This window comes from Tachyglossus aculeatus, chromosome 1 (genome assembly GCF_015852505.1).
Source record: "Tachyglossus aculeatus isolate mTacAcu1 chromosome 1, mTacAcu1.pri, whole genome shotgun sequence".
NCBI lineage: Eukaryota > Metazoa > Chordata > Mammalia > Monotremata > Tachyglossidae > Tachyglossus > Tachyglossus aculeatus.
In genome coordinates, this window is record NC_052066.1 from 975,656 (window position 1) to 994,265 (window position 18,610).

Here is an 18,610-nt window from a genome sequence, read left to right on the forward strand (position 1 = left end):
AATGATCAACACACAGTAAGCACTCAATACAGTGCTTGGCACATATTAAGTGCTTAATAAATGCCATTATTATTAAATAAGATTGAATGAATGAATGAATGAATGAATGAGTCTGTCATATGTGAAGGGAGAGGGCATTCCATGCCAGAGGGAGGATGTGGGAAAGGGGCTGGAGACCACTAGCTCTACCACTGCCACTACTGCCACAACTACCATTGCCACTACCACCGGCCCTACTCCCACCTGGCCTCTCCCCCTCCAACTCGTGGTGGCTCTCAACAAGCCTATGGAGCTGACAGGGGTCATCTCACCCATTCCCCTGCCTCCAGACAGCATGCCCCAGCCCAGACAAGTGGTTGGAGCAGCGGGCAGAGTGGGGGAGAAGGGCAGGGTCCTTTGCCTCCCCAGAAATATCCAGGCAAGAGCCCTCCATTTCCAGCAGGAGGAGACAGCAGGAAAGTCGGAGAACAGGCTGGCCTCCCCCTCTCTGATCTGCCTGCCACTCAGGGCAGCTTGGCAAGGGTTCAGGGCCACCTATCTCTGGCCCTTTATAAACTACAGACAGGGAAGGAAGAGGGCAAAGTAGGGGAGGGGCTCAAAGCTCGGGAGAGAGGGCCAGGGGTAGGGGGATAGGGAGAGGTGGCCAAAGGACAAGGAGGGGGCCCAAGCCCAAGGGGAGAGGGATGGGGGTAAGGACAGAGGGGTCCAGGGGCAACTCCCCTTCCCCTGCTGTGGCCCTGCCCCCTGCCTCTATCCTCCACCAGGTGCAGGTCCGGGGGGCGGCGTGGTCCTGCCCAGGGGATGCCGGCCCTCAGCCCAGTACAGTCCAGCTGTCCAGCACCCATGGCTCCCTACCTGCTCAGCCCTGCCCAGCCCAGCAGTCCTCGGGACGTGTTGGGGACTGGGGGCAATGGGGACCGTCCAGGCCAGGGCTGGGGACTGCAGACCCTCCACATCTGTGAAGGGGTGTTCCCTGAAGAAGGGAACTCTGATCCCACTGAGGGTGGGGTGGGGACAGGAGGCGGATATGAGCTGTAGCCAAAGGGATTAAGGTTAGACCGAGGAAAGGAGATCCCAGCTGGGGGAGGGTCAGGCTCTGGAGTCAGGACGGACATGTCCTGCTCCCTGGGGGATGGGAAAAGGAGGCAGCCTATTCCCCCGCTCCTCCCCTACTGCCCCCCAAACTGCTGGGGGATGGAACTGTCTTCAAGAACCCAGGAGATGGACAAGCTGGAATGGCAGGGTCAGTGTCCACCTAATTGGGCCTGCAGGTCAGCGCCCACAGGTCAGCACCCACCAGACAGGGCCAACCAGGTGGAGCCCAGAGGTCAGTGCCCATGGACAGGTCAGTGCCCACAGGTCAATGTCCATGGACAGGCCCAGCAGGTCAGTGCCATGGTCAGTGCCAGCAGGTCGGCACCAACTGGACAGCTCCCACAGGCAGGGCCCAGAGGTCAGCACCCACCGGACAGCTCCCAAGGGCAGGGTCCAGAGGTCAGTGCCCACTGGACAGGCTCCACCAATAGGGCTCACAGGTTAGCACCCACTGGACAACTCCCACGGACAGGGAACCCCAGGTCAGTGATTGCTGGACGGTACCCGGCCTATAGTGTCCGGGGTGGCCCTGAGAAGGCGGGGCCCGTGGCTCCTGGCTAGGAGACATCACTGGCCTCTCCCCGTGTGGCCCTGCACCAGCTGTCCAGGCTCGGACAGCTACCCGGAGGAGGCAGCGGTGATGGGGGTGAAGATCCAGGGGCTAGTTGAGGGACGGCAAGGGGCAGCAGTGTGATGGTGAGGGATATAGGGGACAGTGAGGGAGGATGGGGGGCAGCAGAAGGTGGCAGGGGTTGAAAGGTTGGTGAGGATATAGGGGGTTGGATGGGGGTTGGAGGGAATGGGGGGGGGAGGCCGGAGGACTGAGGGGCGGAGAAGTAACGTGGCCTAGTGGCCAGAGCCAGGGGCTGGTAGTCAGAAGGATCTGGGTTCTAATCCCCGCTCCGCCACTTGTCTGCTGGGTGAACCTGGGCAAATCACTTCACTTCTCCGTGCCTCAGTTTACCTCATCTGTAGAAGACTGTGAGCCCAACGTGGGACAGGGACCGTGTCCAACCCGATCAACTGGGATCTCCCCTAGCGCTTAGTGCAGCGCCCGCCACATAGTAAGCGCTTGACAAATACCCTTAAAAAGAAACAAAAAAAGAAAAGAAGGGCGAGGGTGGGAGCGGGTGAAGGGGTCTCACCGGGGGGCTTCTCGCCGACGGCGGTGGGGTCGGACTCCTGGCTGGGCTCGCTGGTGCCGTAGACGTTGGTGGCCCTTACGCGGAAGCGGTACTGGCGGCCGGGCAGGAGGCCTTGCACGCTGTGCGCAGTGCTGCAGCAGGTGACCACGGGCGTCCAGGCGCGCCCCACCGAGTCCCAGGCCTCCACGGCGTAGGACTGGACGGCGCTGCCCCCGTCGTAGGACGAGCCGTACCACGACAGCGTCAGCGATGAGCTGCGCACATCCGACACGCACGGGGTGCCCGCCGGAGGGTCCGGCTTGTCTGCGGGCGGGCGGGCGGACGGACCGATGGACGGGAGGACGGACGGACCAACGGACGGATGGATGGGCGGGAGGACGGACGGACCGACGGACGAAGAGAGGGAGGGGGCGGGCGTCGGCCGCAAAGCCTTCCCCGCTGGCCCCTCCCCACGGCTGCGGGACCTCTCGGAGCCCGGCGGCCCCCTCCCCCACTGCCGTGGGACCTCGGGAGGACCCTGCCCCTCTTCTCTGCTGTGTGACCTCGGGCGGACCCTGGCCCTTAGGAACCCTGGTGCCCCTTCCCTCACTGCTGTGTGACCTCGGGCGGACCCTGGCCCTTAGGAACCCTGATGCCCCCTCCCCCACTGTGGCGGGACCTCGGGCAGACCCTGCCCCTCTCGGATCCCGGGTGCCCCTCTCCTCCTCTGCTGTGTGACCTCGGGCGGACCCTCCTCCACTGCTGTGTGACCTCGGGCGGATGCTGCCCCTCGAACTCTGGTGTCCTCTCCCCCTCTGCTGTGCGACCTCGGGCGGACCCTGCCCTTCTCTGATCTGGGTGCCCCTCCGGAGAGTAAGGAGAACCTCTCCTGCCCCTCTTCCTGGGCCCGCAAGGCCAGGCAGAGACCGGAGACGGGAGGGAAGTGGTCCTCAGGAGGGAGGCAGGGAGGAGGGAGCCAAAAACGGGAAAGACCAAACTGCAGAGGGTAGCTCTTCACCCATCATCCTACTACCCCATCCCACCCCACCCTCCACCATCCCACCCCGTCACTCCCTCCACACACCCCCATTCCCCCTACCTCCTTCCCATCCCCTGCCACACACTCCCTCATCCCTCGCCCCCCCCCCCCGCCCCTCCCCAGCCCCCGTCCACCCGGGGTTGTGGACCTGGGTGATGCACCCAGCCCCTCTCTAAACCCCAGTCCCACCAACTGTTCAATGGACCCAGTCGCCCCTCCCCACTCTCGGCTTCAAGGCTCTCCATCACCTCGCCCCCTCCTACCTCACCTCCCTTCTCTCCTTCTACAGCCCTGCCCGTGCCCTCCGGTCCTCTGCCGCTAACCTCTTCACTGTACCTCGTTCTCGCCCGTCCCACCGTCGACCCCCCGCCCACGTCCTCCCCCTGGCCTGGAATGCCCTCCCTACACACATCCGCAAACCTAGCTCTCTTCCTCCCTTCAAAGCCTTACTGAGAGCCCACCTCCTCTAAGAGGCCTTCCCAGACTGAGTCCCCTTTTTCCTCTCCTCCTCCCCATCTCCACCGCCCTACCTGCTTCCCCTCCCCACAGCACCTTTATATGTTTGTACAGATTTATTACTCTATTTATTTTACCTGTACATATTTACTATTCTATTTATTTTGGTAATGATGTGCATCTAGCTTTAATTCTGTTTGTTCTGATGACTTGACACCTGTCCACATGTTTTGTTTTTCAAGACTGGGAGCCCGTTGTTGGGTAAGGACCGTCTCTATATGTTGCCAACTTGGACTTCCCAAGCACTTAGTACAGTGCTCTGCACACAGTAAGCGCTCAATAAATATGATTGAATGAATGAATCAACCCATGGCGTTCGGGACCCAAGCATCCCAGGCCCTCCTCTGAGGCCCCCCCAGGACCCCGCCCAACAGACGGTGTCCCCCTCCATGCCCACTCTTGAACCCCTTCTCTTCCTCATCCCCCCCCCCACTCTGCTTACCCCCCTCCCCAAAAGGGTTTGGATTGTTGAAGTGTAAATGATTTTGGGGGGTCTGAACCGCGGGGTTCCGTCCCCGGGGCAGGGATCGTCCGGCCCTCAGAGGGGCCTGCTTTGAACCAGGGGCGCGACCGCTGCCCGTGGAGACATCTGGGCCCACATCTGGGGTCGAGCGGGGAGGGGGAGGGGTCCAGGATCCTGCTCCCGGACCCCGGGCCCGCCTTGGTCCTCTGCCCCTCTCAGGACCACCGCCTCCCGGGCCCCTGCCCCCTGGCCCTGCTCCGTGGGGCTGGACGCCGGGAGGCTGGGAGGCCGGGACGCCGGCCAGCTGACGTCCTCAACCCGAACGGCCCCGCTGAAGGAAACGCAATGAAGCAGGGACACGGAACCATAAAAGGCGAAAAGCGAGCGGCCGCCGGACCCGGGGGCGGGGCGGGGGGGGTCCGGGGAGGAGGGGAGGAGGGGAGGGGAGAGGAGAAGAGAAGAGGAGGGGAGAGGGAAGGAGAAGGGAGAGAAGAGGGGAGAGGAGAGGACTGAAGGGGAGGGGAGGGGGAGAGAGGAGGGAAGGGGAGGGGAAGGGAGGGGAGAAGAGAAGAGGGGGAGAGAGGAGAAGAGGGGAAAAGAGAGGAGAGGAGGGGAGAAAAGAGGCGAGCAGGGGAGGGGAGGAGAGAGGAGGGAAGAAGAGGGAGGGAGGGGAGGAGGGGGGAAGGAGGGAAGAGGAAGGCGGTAAGGGGAGGGGAGAGGAGGGAAGGGGTGAAATGGGGGGATGTGGAGGGAAGATGAAGGGAAGGGAGAGGAGAGGAGGGGGGAAGAGTGTGGAGGGGAGTTCATTCATTCATTCAATCGTATTTATTGAGCGCTTACTGTGTGCAGAGCACTGTACTAAGCGCTTGGGAAGTACAAGTTGGCAACATATAGAGACGGCCTAGAAGAGGGGGCGAAGGAGAGGAGGGGAGGGGAAGAGAAGAAGGGAAGAGGAAGGGCAGTAAGGGGAGGGGAGAGGTGAGGAGGGAAGGGGGGTGAAGTGGAGGGGAGAGAAGGGGGAAGGGAGAGGAGAGGAGGGGGAGGACAGAGGGGAGAGGAGGGGAGCCAAGAGGAGCGGAAGGAAAGGGAAAGGAGGAGAGAGGACTGGAGGGAAGCCGCGCGGGAAGAGGAGGGGAAGGGAGTGGAGGACTGCTGTGTGACCTCAGGCGAGTAACTTCACCTCTCTGTGCCTCATTCTCCTCATCTGTAAATTCGGGATTCAGTACCTGTTCCCTGTTTATATGTGTCCCGCCTTCCCATCCCGGGGCCCTTCCCACACCTTTCTCGGCTCCGCCCACCTCCTCCAAGACCCCTCCGATTTCCTGCTAGGCTCCTTCCACCCCTCACCCCTCCCAGACGACCCAATCCAAGCCACTCACCAGCCAGGCCCCCCCAACCGCCTCCCTGCCCCGCCCACCTCCTCCAGGCTCCTCCCACTTTCTGCGAGGCTCCTCCCAGCCGACCCAGTTCAACCGATTCCCTTGCGATCCTGCCCTGGCATTTGCCCGGATGATAATCATAATCGTAATAGTATTTGTTAAGCACTTACTACGTGCCAGACACTGTACTAAGAGCTGGGGTGGATACAGGCAAATCGGTTTGGACACAGTCTCAATCCCCATTTCACAGATGGGGTAACTGAGGCACAGAGAAGTGAAGTGAGTTGCCCAAGGTCACACAGCAGACAAGTGGTGGAGCCAGGAGTAGAACCAATGACCTTCTGACTCCCAGCTCTGTGTTCTATTCACTAAGCCATGCTGCCTTGCCCCTGTCTCACCCCCGGGCCCTCCCTCCATCCCCACTGGCTCTCGCCCCCAACTCATCACGCCCGGGCCTTCGCCCTTGAGCCCTTGCCCCCCAGCCTTTACTACCCCCGCCCCAACACTTGACCATCTCCCCCAGGCCCTTGCATCACCCTCCTGCTTTCACCCCTGGGTCCTCACCCCTGGTCCTCACTCCCCAGCCGTCATCCCCCAGTGGCCCCAGCCCTTGCCACCCGGCCCTCACCCCTGGCCCTGACCCCCCACCCGGCCCCGGCCCTCGACCCCAGTTGCAGACCCATACCCACGACGGTGAGGTTGACCTGGGCCTGTTTGCTGCCCAGCTTGTTGTTCACGACAAGCGTGTAGCAGCCACAGTGCTCCTGGTGTGCGGCCGTGATGGTCAGCTTGCTGCTGTCCACCGTGTTCTCGATCTTCATCAGCTCGCTCGGCTCGATCTGGGGCAGCAGGGCAGGCTGGGGGTCAGGGCCAGTGGGGCCACCGGGGTTGGGGACCGGGCTGGGGGAGGGAGATGGTCTGGGGCCGGAGGTCCAGGCCAAGCGTGGGTAGGGGAACTGGGCTGACAGAGGGTGGAAGGGACTAGGGTGGGCGAGTGGCAGTACAGGCAGGAAGGGGCAGGTGGACTAGGGGCCGGCCTGGCTGAGGCTAAACGAGAGGGCCTGCTGGCTTCATGCCCAAAGGCAGAGATGCCTCGCTGTATCCAAGGGGACTGCCTGTCTGGGACCTGCAGGGGACTGACACCACATAGGGCCTCACCCTCCTCTAGAAGGCTTCCTGGAGGAGGCAGCAAGGAAGGGGGCATGCAGAGGGAGGAGGAGGAGGGACAGGAGAGGAGGAGGGTGGGGGTGGGATGAGAGGGGGATAGGAGGGGCAATGGGGTAAGAGGTCTAGGTAGGGAAGGATAGGCAGGAAGCAGTTCTGGGCAAGCCCACCTTGATCCGAGCCCCGCCCCCGCCTGTCGCCTTACTTGTTTGCGGAATTTCATCCAGGTGCAGGTGAGGGGGGCATCCCCAGCCACTTTGCAGAGGAGCTCCACGGGCTCCCCAGCTCGCACCTTCTGGTCCTCTGGGAACTGGGTGATGGACGGGGGCATCGCTGGGCAGGAAAGAGCCAGGTCAGGGGCATCCAGGGACCGGGGCGTCCCAGGACCAAGCCCGGCCCGGCCTGAGCATGGCTTGGGGCCTTTCCTCTATCTCTGCCGCTGCACAGATGGGCTGTCTGCCTGCCTGCCTGCATGTTTGCACAGGTGTGTGCATCCATGCTTAGGTATGTCAGTGTCCTGTCTTTCCATTGGACTGGCAGGGACTGGATCTTTGCTTCTTCCCTCTGTCCTCCCCCAGTGCACAGCACAGTGTGAGTGAGCATGTGTGTGTGTCTGTGTGTGTGTATGCACATGCATTATCTCTCCCCATCAGACTGGCAGCCCCTTGAGGGCAAGGACCATGTCTCCTCCTCCCTGGGTCCTCCCCCAGAGCCTAGCACAGAGTGAGTGTGTGTGTGTGTGTGTGTGTGTGTGTGTGTGAGTATGTGTGTATGAATGTGTGTCCAGTCTCCCCATCAGACTGACAGTCCCTTGAGGGCAGGGACTGTGTCTCCTCCTCTCTCTGTCCTTCCCTTAACACCCAACACAGAGTGTGTATATGTATGTGTATGAGTGTGTGTGTTTGTGTATTTCCAGTCTCCCCATCAGACTGACAGGTCACCAAGAGCAGGGACCATGTCTCCTACTTCCTCTGTCCCTTTCGCCAGCACCCAGCACAGTGTGTGTGTGTGTGTGTGTGTGTGTGTGTGTGTGTGTCCAGTCTTCTCATCGGGCTAGCAGCCCCTCCTCCCTCTATCCTCCTCCAGTAGCCAGCACAATGTGTATGTGCATTTGTGTGTATGTGTATGTGTGCATGTGCATACGCCAACTCTCCCCATTAGACTGTCAGCCCCTGAGGGTAGGGATTGTGTCTCCTCCTCCCTCTGGCTCTCCCTCATCACCCAGCATAATGTGTGTGTCTGTGTATGCCCCACCCTGAGGTAAGGGATGGTACATTTGACAGAACTCTACACCTAACTCTAAATCGAGGCCTTCCCTGCCTAAGCCCTCACTTCCCTATCTGCCTTCTCTTCTGTGCCACCTACGTTCTTGGCTCTGTACATGCTCACCCCACCCTCAACCTCCCCGGCATTTATGTCTATTTCCTTAAACTTTGCTCTTCCTCCATCTGTATTTTATGTTAATGTCTGTCCCGACCACTAGACTGTAAACTCCTAGTGGGCGGGGATAGTTTCTACCAACTCTGTTGGTTTGTACTGGCCTAAGTGCTTAGTACAGTGCTCTGTATGCAGTAAGTGCTCAATAAATACCACTGATTGATTCCATCACCTCTCCAGACCCTTGCCCTCTGAGCCTCTAGGCCCCAGCCCAGAAAATCTGATGGTCCATTTGTGGAGGCAGTCTCTAGCCCATCATACTCTGGTGGGCAGAGCCTCTGAGGACCCGGGTGGCTGCCCACCTGCTCTGCAGCCCTCCCAGATCTCCCAGCCGCTGGGGTCGACTACCTGCCCTCGGTGGGGTCTTGGGTGCGGGCTTCTTCTTGACCGTGGCATCTCCTGCAACACAATGAAGCTGTCAGTCAGTCAGTCAGTCAATCGATCGTACTTATTGAGCGTTGTAATAAGAAATCTGAGCCGTTGAACACAACCCCCTGGCCAGGGTCAGCTGCAGGTGGGCCACAGTTCATCAGGGTGTCAATTCCCCCAGTCCAGCCCCCAACTGCAAACCCAGTGCCTGCCATGACCGACCAGTTGCTGGGCACTCAACATGTTGGGGGACTGCACCGGGGCTCTGGTGGACTGAGGCAGACCCCCTGCCCAACCCAAGCACCAGGTTCCTGTCGGTGCTAATCCTTCCAACTCCTGATTGACAACTGTGGTGCCAAACACTGTGTTAAGCACTCAGGTAGATCAGTCACAGTTCCTGTTCCACCTGGGGCTCACTGTCTTAGCTGGAGAAGCAGCAGGGCTTAGTGCAAAGGGCCCAGGCCTGGGAATCAGAGGACCTGGGTTCTAATCCCAGTTCTGCCACTTGCCCGCTCTACAACCTTGGGCAAGTCACTTCACTTCTCTGGACCTCAGTTTCCTCATCTAATAATAATTATAGTATTTGTTAAGCACTTCCTATGTGCCAAGCATTGTTCTAAGTGCTGGAGCTCTCTAAGTGCTCATCTGTAAAATGAACATTCAATTTCGGTTCTCCCTCTCCCTTAGACTGTAAGCCCCATGTGGGACAGGAACTGCTGCACCCAACCTGATTAACTTACATCTACCCCAGCGCTTAGTACAATACTCGGCACTTAGAAAGCACTTAACAAATATCACAATTATATTGTTATTATTATTATTATTATTATTGTTATCATTTTCAGGGAGAACAGGTACAAAGAAGTTAAGTGATTTGCCCAAGGTTACCCAGTAGGTAAGTGGTGGACTATTAGAACCCAAGTCTCCTGCCTTTTTTAAAAATAGTATTTTTTAAGCACTTCATTCATTCATTCATTCATTCAAACAATCGTATTCATTGAGCACTTACTCTGTGCAGATCACTGTACTAAGCACTTGGGAGAGTACAATACAACAATAGGAGGGTACAATATAACAATAAACAGACACATTCCCTGCCCATAATGAGCTTACAGTTTGGAGTGGGAGAGGCAGACAACAATACAAATAAATAAATTAGATATGTACATTAGTGCTATGGGGCTGGAAGGGGGAAGAACAAAGGGAGCAAGTCAGGGTGACCACAGAATGGAGTGGGAGAAGGGGAAACATGGGGGGCTTAGTCTGGGAAGGCCTCTTGGTGGAGATGTGCCTTCAATAAGGCTTTGAAGGCAGGGGGAGTGTCTGCTTTGAGGAGGCAGGGTATTACAGGCCAGAGGCAGGACATTGGTGAGGGGTCGGCAGCAAGGTAGGTGAGATAGAGACACAGTAAGAATGTGAGAAGTACCTACTATGTGTCAGACACTGTACTAAATGCTGGGGTAGATATGTGATAATCAGGTTGGACACAGTCCATGTCCCACATGGGGCTCAGAGTCTTAATCCCTGTTTTACAGATAAGAGAACTAAGGCACAGAGAATAAAAATAATAATAATAATGGTATTTGTTAAGCACTTACTATGTTCCAAGCACTGTTCTAAGCGCTGGGGTAGATGCACTGTAATCAGGTTGTCCCACGTGGGGCTCACAGTCTTAATCCCCATTTTACAGTTGAGGTAACTGAGGCATAGAGAAGTTAAGTGACTTGCCCAAAGTCACACAACTGACAAGAGGTGGAGCCGGTATTAGAACCCATGACCTCTGACTCCCAAGCCTGTGATCTTTCCACTAAGTCATGCTGCTTCTCACTAGAAGTGAAGTGACTTGCTCAAGGTCACACAGCAGACAAGTTGCAAAGCCAAGATTAGAACCCAGGTCCTCTGACCCCCAAGCCTGTGCTCTTCCTCTAGGTAACAATACTCCCAACAAAGTGCAGTGGCTGCCATAATAATAATAACAATAATAATAATAATGGTACTTGTTAAATGCTTACCATGTACCCAGTACTGTTCTAAGCACCGGGGTAGATACAAGTTAATCAGGTTGGACACAGTCTCTGTCCCACCGGGGGCTCATAGTCTTAATCCCCATTTTACAGATGAAGTAATTTAGGCCCAGAGAAGTGAAGTGACTTGGCCAAGATCACACAGTTCACATGGCAGAGCCAGGATTAGAACCCAGGTCCTTTTGACTCGCAGGCCCGGGCTCTAGCCACTAAGGCAATACTCTGCCAGTAGGGAGACAAACCAACCAGGCTCCAAAGTCATCCCTGACCTGTATAGCCCAGGAAACAGCCACCACTGCACCAGGACACTGGCAGGTACAATGAGTCTTCCTGGTCACCCACCCTCATGTTAAAAATTCAACACCTCCTCCCCATCCCCATCCCCTCCACCTTACCTCCTTCCCCTCCCCACAGCACCTGTATATATGTTTGTACATATTTATCACTCTATTTATTTATTTTATTTGTACATATTTATTCTACTTATTTTATTTTGTTAATATGTTTTGTTCTGTTGTCTGTCTCCCCCTTCTAGACTGTGAGCCTGCTGTTGGGTAGGGACTGTCTCTATATGTTGCCAACTTGTACTTCCCAAGCGCTTAGTACAGTGCTCTGCACACAGTAAGCGCTCAATAAATACGATTGAATGAATGAATGAACACCTCTGAACTCTCCACTAGTGGCCTAGCACAGGCCATCCAACATGCCTGACTTTCCCCTCTCCATCCCTGGTTCACCCCAGAGACCCAGGATGGACTGTCCAATGCCCCTGACTCTCCCCACTCCATCGCTGACTGTCCCCCAGTGACCCAGCAAGGACCATCCAACACCCCAATTCTCCCCTCCATCCCTGGAGGGAGATACCATTCTCAGCATCTAATATGGGCAGAGCATTATTATTTGTGCTTACAGTGCGCAGAGCACTGTACTGCCCACCTGCCATGCTCCGATAGCTCAGCTGGGTACCTGCCATGCTCAGAGCACTGAACTGGGCACCTGCCTAGCTCAGAGCAACATACTGAGCACCAGTTGAGGGCACAGTGCTGCAATGGACATAACAATAATAATAATGATGACGATGGTTTTTGTTAAGTGCTTACTATGTGCCAAGCACTGTTCTAGGTGCTGGGGTAGATACAAGGAAATCAGATTGTCCCAAGTGGAGCTCACAGTCTTAATCCCCATTTTCCAGATGAGGTAACTGAGGCCCACAGAAGTGAAGTGACTTGCCCAAAATCACACAGGTGACAAGTGGTGGAGCTGGGATTAGAACCCACGACCTTTGACTCCCAAGCCCATGCTCTTTCCACTACGCCACACTGCTTCTCAGTGCAGCAAGATGACAAAACATCTGCCACTTGGTGGAATTTCCCTGTCTTCGCCCAAACCAAGAGCCTGCCCCAGGTGGACACCTGTCTTGAGATGCATCCTGTCCCAAGGTGAAGGCCTATCCAAAGGTGAAGGCCTGTCTTGAGGTTCATTCATTCATTCATTCAATCGCATTTATTAAGTGCTTACTGTGTGCAGAGCACTGTACGAAGCACTTTGGAAGTACAAGTTGGCAACATATAGAGACAGTCCCTACCCAACAACTGGTTCACAGTCTTGAAGGGGGAGACAGACAATAAAACAAAGCATGTAGGCAGGTGTCAAGTCGTCAGAACAAATAGAATTAAAGCTAAATGCACATCATTAACAAAATAAATAGAATAACTAGAATAGTAAATATGTACAAGTAAAATAAATAGAGTGATAAATCTGTACAAACATATACACAGGCGCTGTGGGGAGGGGAAGGAGGGCGGTTGGGCTCTGACCTGAGGTAGACACCCTGTCCTCTGGTCGAGCCCTGTCCCAAAGTAAAGCCCTATCCTAACTTAGACACCCATCCTGAGGGGAATGGCTGACTGCAGGTGGGCATCTGTCAGGAGGTGGGTGCCTGTTCCGAGGTGGATGCCTGTCCTGAAGTTGAGGCCTCTCTCTTGGTGGACATCTGTCCTGTGGTTGACCCCTATCCCAAGGTGGAGGGCTGTTCTGAGGGGAACAACTGTCCTCAAGGTGGACACCTGTCTTGAGGTAGAGGTCTGTCCCTTGGTGGGTGCCTGTTCTGAGGAGGAGCCCTGTCCCAAGCTGTACACCTGTCCCAAGGTGGAAGCCCAGTCCCCTGGTCGAGCCCTGTCCTGGGGTGGACACCTGTCTCAAGGTGAAGCCCTGACCTCCTGGCTCCAGATTCTGTATATTTCCCTTCCAGTACTCTTCCAAGCGCTTAGTACAGTGCTCTGCACATAGTAAGTGCTCAATAAATGTGACTGATTAATTGAGGTCCTCTGGGAACACAGGCACCGCTTCTGAACCGTGTGACTCAGCCACAAGAGCAGTCGGGGGTGGCTGGGCGCCACCCTTAAGAGCACCAGACACAAAGACGTCTGGTCTTGGTCTGTATCTGATGGGGCCAGACCAGCTGGACACCAGCTGGACACCAGATTGGCCCCATGGGATTAACCAGATTGTCCACGTGGGATAGAACTGGATCATCCCCAAGATATAGAAGCAGACCATCACCTATAGAGATAGCATAGCCTAGTGTATAGAACACAGGCCTGGGAGTCAGAAGAACCTGGGTTCTAATCCCAGCTCCGGCATTTGCCTGCTATGTGACCTTGGGCAAGTCACTTCACTTCTCTGGGCCTCAGTTGCCTCAACTGTAAAATGGGGATTAAGACTGTAAGCCCCATGTGGGACAGGGACTGTATCCAACCAGATTTGCTTGTATCCACCTCAGGGCTTAGTACAATGCCTGACACATAGTATGTGCTTAACAAAAACCACAATTATTATTATTATTATTTTTATTGTTAGACCTTGACTGTCCCCACAGCATAGAACTGGATCATCTCCATGGTAGAGAACTGGACTGTCCCTGCAATATAGAACCTGACTATCGTCGTGTTATCAGACTGCCCCTGAGGTATAGAGCCAGATTATCCCCATGGTATAGAATTGGGCCATCCCTATAAATCATTCAACAAGTCAGTTGTATTTATTGAGAGCTTCTATGTGCAGAGCACAGTACTAAGCACTTGGAAGAGGGCAATACAACAGAATTAGCTGGCACATTCCTGACCCATAACTCTATCTTATTAACCAGATAGTCCCGCAGTATAGAAGTGGACTGTCCCCAGGGTATAGAACCAGACCCTCCAAGTGGTCCCAGAACTGGACTGTCCCCCAGTAAAGAGCTCAACATTTCCCACTGAATAGAACTAGATCACCCCCATGGTCTAGAACTGGACTGTCCTAGGGGTTTAGAACTGGACCATCCTACACTATAGAGCTCAGAGCTCATTGTGGGCACGGAATGTCACTGATTATTGTTGTATTGTACTTTCCAAAGTGGTTAGTACAGTGCTTTGCACACGGTAAGTGCTCAGTATATATGAATGAATGACTAAAACTGGACCATCCCTATGGAACAGAATGGACTATCCTTGTGGTACAGAACTGGACCGTGGCCAGAAAAGTGGACAGTCTGGGAGAGAGGAGCGGTCCAGCGGGTGGCATGGGGACCATTGCCTTTTTAGGAATTTGGCTAAAGATAACCTGGTCTCTGGAACCTTCACCCTCTGGGAGCCACTGCCTGCTTGCCCCAGACAGACACTAAAGGAAAGGGAACTCGGGCTTGGGCCGTGGGACCGAATGTCCCCCCACTGACAGCCTCTCTCTCCATGTGGGCCAGATCGGCTGGGCAGACACTGTGGGCAGAACCTGGGCTAGGGGATGGGGCAGGGCAGAGGTTGCAAGGGACATGGGCCCTGTCTTCAAGGGGCTGCTAGTCTGATGGGGAAGACAGGACCACTCTCTCTCTCCCCTGGGCACAGAGGGAGGGCAGTGGGAGGAGGGGACATGGTCCCTGCCCTCAAGAGGCTGCCAGACTGATAGGGAGATGGGATACTCACACATTCATTCAATCCATCAATCAATCGTATTTATTGAGCGCTTACTGTGTGCAGAGCACTGTACTAAGCACTTGGGAAGTACAAGTTGGCAACATATAGAGACGGTCCCTACCCTACAGTGGGCTCACAGTCTAGAAGGGGGAGACATTCATTCATTCAATCAGATTAACTGAGCGCTTACTGTGTGCATAGCACTGTACTAAGTGCTTGGGAGAGTATTATATGACAACAGACAATTCCCTGCCCACATCAAACTCACAGTCTAGAGGGGGAGACCACACACACTCACACACACACTCTCTCTGTCTCTGTCTCTGATGATGATGGCATTTGTTAAGCGCTCACTATGTGCAAAGCACTGTTCTAAACTCTCAGGGGGAATAAAAGGTGATCAGGTTGTGCCACATGGGGCTCAGAGTCTTAATCCCCATTTTACAGATGAGGTAATTGAGTCGCAGAGAAGTTAAGTGACTTGCCCAAAGTCACATAGCTGACAAGTGTGAGAGTCGGGATTAGAACCCATAACCTCTGGCTCCCAATCCTGTGCTCTTTCCACCGAGCCATGCTGCTTCTCTCTTTCTCTGTCTCTCTCTCCTGTGGGCACTGGGGTGAATAGAGGGAGAAGGAGTTACAGTCCCTGCCCTAAAGGGGCTACCAGTCTGATGAAGAGAAGGGACGCGCGCACACACACACACTTTCTCTCTCTCTCTCTCTCTCTCTCTCTCTCTCTCTCTCTCTCTCTCTCTCTCTGCTGGGTGCTGGAGGAGGACAGAGGGAAGAGGAGACATTGTCTCTGCCCGTGGGGGCTGTCAATCTGATAATAATAATAATATTCATTCAGTCATATTTATTGAGAGCTTACTGTGTGAACAGCACTGTACTAAGTGCTTGGGAAGTACAAGTCGGCAACATATAGAGACAGTCCCTACCCAACAACGGGCTCACAGTCTAGAAGGGGAAGACAGACAACAAAACAAAACATGTAGACAGGTGTCACAACCGTGAGAATAAATATAATTATAGCTATAAGCACATCATTAATAAAATAGAGTAGTAAATATGCATAAGTAAAAGAAATAGAGCAATAAATCTGTACAAATATATACAAGTGCTGTGGGGAGAGGAAGGAGGTAGGGCGGGGGGATGGGGAGGAGGAGAGGAAAAAGGGGGCTCAGTCTGGGAAGGCCTCCACAATAATTATAATTGTGGTATTTGTTAAGCACTTATTATGTGTCAGGGCGGGTACAAGCAAATTGGGTTGGACCCAATCCCTGTCCCACGTGGGGCCTGCAGTCTCAATCCCCATTTTACAAATGAGGTAACTGAGACTCAGAATACTGAAGTGACTTGCCCAGGGTCACACAGCAGACATGTGGCAGAGCTGGGATTAGAACCCATGACCTTCTGACTTCCAGGCCCGGGCTCTATCTACTCCGTCATACTGCTCCTCTATGGAGGAGTGCTGGGGAGATGGGACACGCATACACACACTGGACACACCTCCCCACTCCCGAGTTGGACACATGGGGAGGGGCAGTCCCATCTCTGTCAACAGCACCCCCATCCTCCCTATCCCAGAAACCCTACAAACTTGGTGCCCCCCTCAAATTCTCATCTTTCCACTGTCACATTCAGTCAATTACCAGATCCTTCCAGCTCTTCCTCAACAACATCTCCTGGATCCATCCCTTATTCCCCAAACAGCCTCCTTCCTGGCCCAAGCTCTTACCACTTTACAGTTAGTTAGTAGCAAGGCCTCGTGGCCCTTCACAAAATCGCCAAGATCCGCCCTTTTCTCTCCATCCAAACTGCTACCTTGTTAGTACAATCACTCATCATATCCCGACAGGATTACTGCATCAGCACCTTTTTGATCTCCCAACCTCCTATCTCTCTCCATTTCAGTCTGTACTTCATTCTGCTGCCCAGATTATTTTTCTATAATAATAATATTATTATTATTCTACAGAAATGCCCTGGGCATGTCACCCCACTTCTCAAAAATCTCCAATGGCTATCAACCTTCATATCAAGCAAAAACTCCTCACTATTGGATTCAAAGCTCTCTATCACCTTGCTCCCTCCTACTTCACCTCCTTTCTCCTTTCTACAGCCCAGCTCGCACACTCCACTCCTCTGCCGCTAAACTTTTCATCATCATCATCATCATCAATCGTATTTATTGAGCGCTTACTATGTGCAGAGCACTGTACTAAGCGCTTGGGAAGTACAAATTGGCAACATATAGAGACAGTCCCTACCCAACATTGGGCTCACAGTCTAAAAGGGGGAGACAGAGAACAAAACCAAGCATACTAACAAAATAAAATAAATAGAATAGATATGTACAAGTAAAATAAATAAATAAATAAATAAATATAGTAATAAATATGTACAAACATATATACATATATACAAGTGCTGTGGGGAAGGGAAGGAGGTAAGATGGGGGGGATGGAGAGGGGGACGAGGGACTGTACTTTGTTCTTTCCTGTCCCACTGTTGACCTCTGGCCCACGTCCTACCTCTGGCCTGGAATGCTCTCCCTCCTAATATCCGCCAAACTAGCACACTTCCCCCCTTCAAAGCCTTCCTGAAAGCTCACCTCCTCCAGGAGACCTTCCTATACTGAGCCCCCCTTTTCCTCTGCTCCTCCTCCCCTCCCCATTGCCCCGTTTCCCTCCCTCTGCTCTACCCCATCCCTGCCCCGCAGCACATATGTATATATGTACATATTTAGTATTCTATTTATTTTATTAATGATGTGCATATATCTATAATTCCATTTATTTATATTGATACTATTGATGCCTGTCTACTTGTTCTGCTTTGTTTTCTTGTCTGTCTCCCCACTTCTAGACTGTGAGCCCGTTGTTATGTAGGGACTGTCTCTGTTGCCTAATTGTACTTTCCAAGCACTTAGTACAGTGCTCTGCACATGGTAAGCGCTCAATAAATATGATTGAATGAATGAATGAGTGGATAAAATCCAGACCTAGGAGTCAGATGACCCGGGTTTTAATCCCAGCTCCACCCCTTGCCTGCTATGTGATCCTGGACAAGTCACTTTACTTCTCTGTGCCTCAGTTTCATCAACCACCAAATGGAGATTCAATACCTGTGCTCCTTCCTGCTTGGACCTTGAGCCCCGCATGGGACAGGAACTGTCTCCAAACTGATTAACTGGTACCTACCTCAGAGGTTACTACAGTGACCTCTGTAGAGAAGACCTCTGCTAGAGAAGCAGCATGGCTCAGTGGAAAGAGCCTGGGCTTCGGAGTCAGAGGTCATGGGTTTGAATCCCGGCTCTGCCAATTGTCAGCTGTGTGACTTTGGGCAAGTCACTTAACTTCTCTGTGCCTCAGTTACCTCATCTGTCAACTGGGGATTAAGACTGTGAGCCCCACATGGGACAACCTGATCACCTTGTAACCTCCCCAGTGCTTAGAACAGTGCTCTGCACATAGTAAGCACTTAATAAATGCCATTACACACATACAGTGCTTGACATGAATGAATGAAGTGCTTCACGAATACCATAAAAAAATAACTGTGGTATTTGTGAGGCACTTACTATGTGCCAAGAACTGTACTAATTTAATAATAAAGATGGTATTTGTTAGCGCTTAATAATAAATAATAATAATTATAGTATTTGTTAAGCACTTACTATGTGCCGAGCACTGTTCTAGCCCTGGGGTAGATACAAGGTTGTCCCATGTGGGGCTCACAGTCTTAATCCCCATTTTACAGATGAGGTAATTGAGGCCCAGAAAAGTTAGATGACTTGCCCAAAGTTACACAGCTAAGTGGCGGAGCCAGGATTAGAACCCACAAAGGCTGACTCCCAAGCCAGTGCTCTTTCTGCTAAGCCACGCTGCTTCTCTATGTGTTAAGCACTGTTTTAAGTGCTGGAGTAGATACAAGCTAATTAAGTTGGACACAATCTCTGTCCTGCATGGGACTCACAGTCTTAATCCCCATTTTACAAATGAGGGAACCGAGGTACGGAGAAGTGAAGTGACTTGCCTAAGGTCACATAGC

General features: G+C 53.6%; 1 protein-coding gene across 1 annotated transcript in view; it reads right to left on the reverse strand.

Annotated features, from left to right (window-relative positions):
* The window catches only part of MYLK (myosin light chain kinase), a 129,977-nt gene that overhangs the window by 35,381 nt on the left and 75,986 nt on the right, over positions 1 to 18,610 (reverse strand). Inside the window, exons 17-20 of the mRNA XM_038751481.1 lie at positions 8,566 to 8,616; positions 6,986 to 7,113; positions 6,302 to 6,455; positions 2,241 to 2,543 (exon numbers count right to left, since the gene is read on the reverse strand). Of these exons, the coding sequence (XP_038607409.1) occupies positions 2,241 to 2,543; positions 6,302 to 6,455; positions 6,986 to 7,113; positions 8,566 to 8,616 (636 nt within the window). The remainder of the gene's footprint in view (positions 1 to 2,240; positions 2,544 to 6,301; positions 6,456 to 6,985; positions 7,114 to 8,565; positions 8,617 to 18,610) is intronic.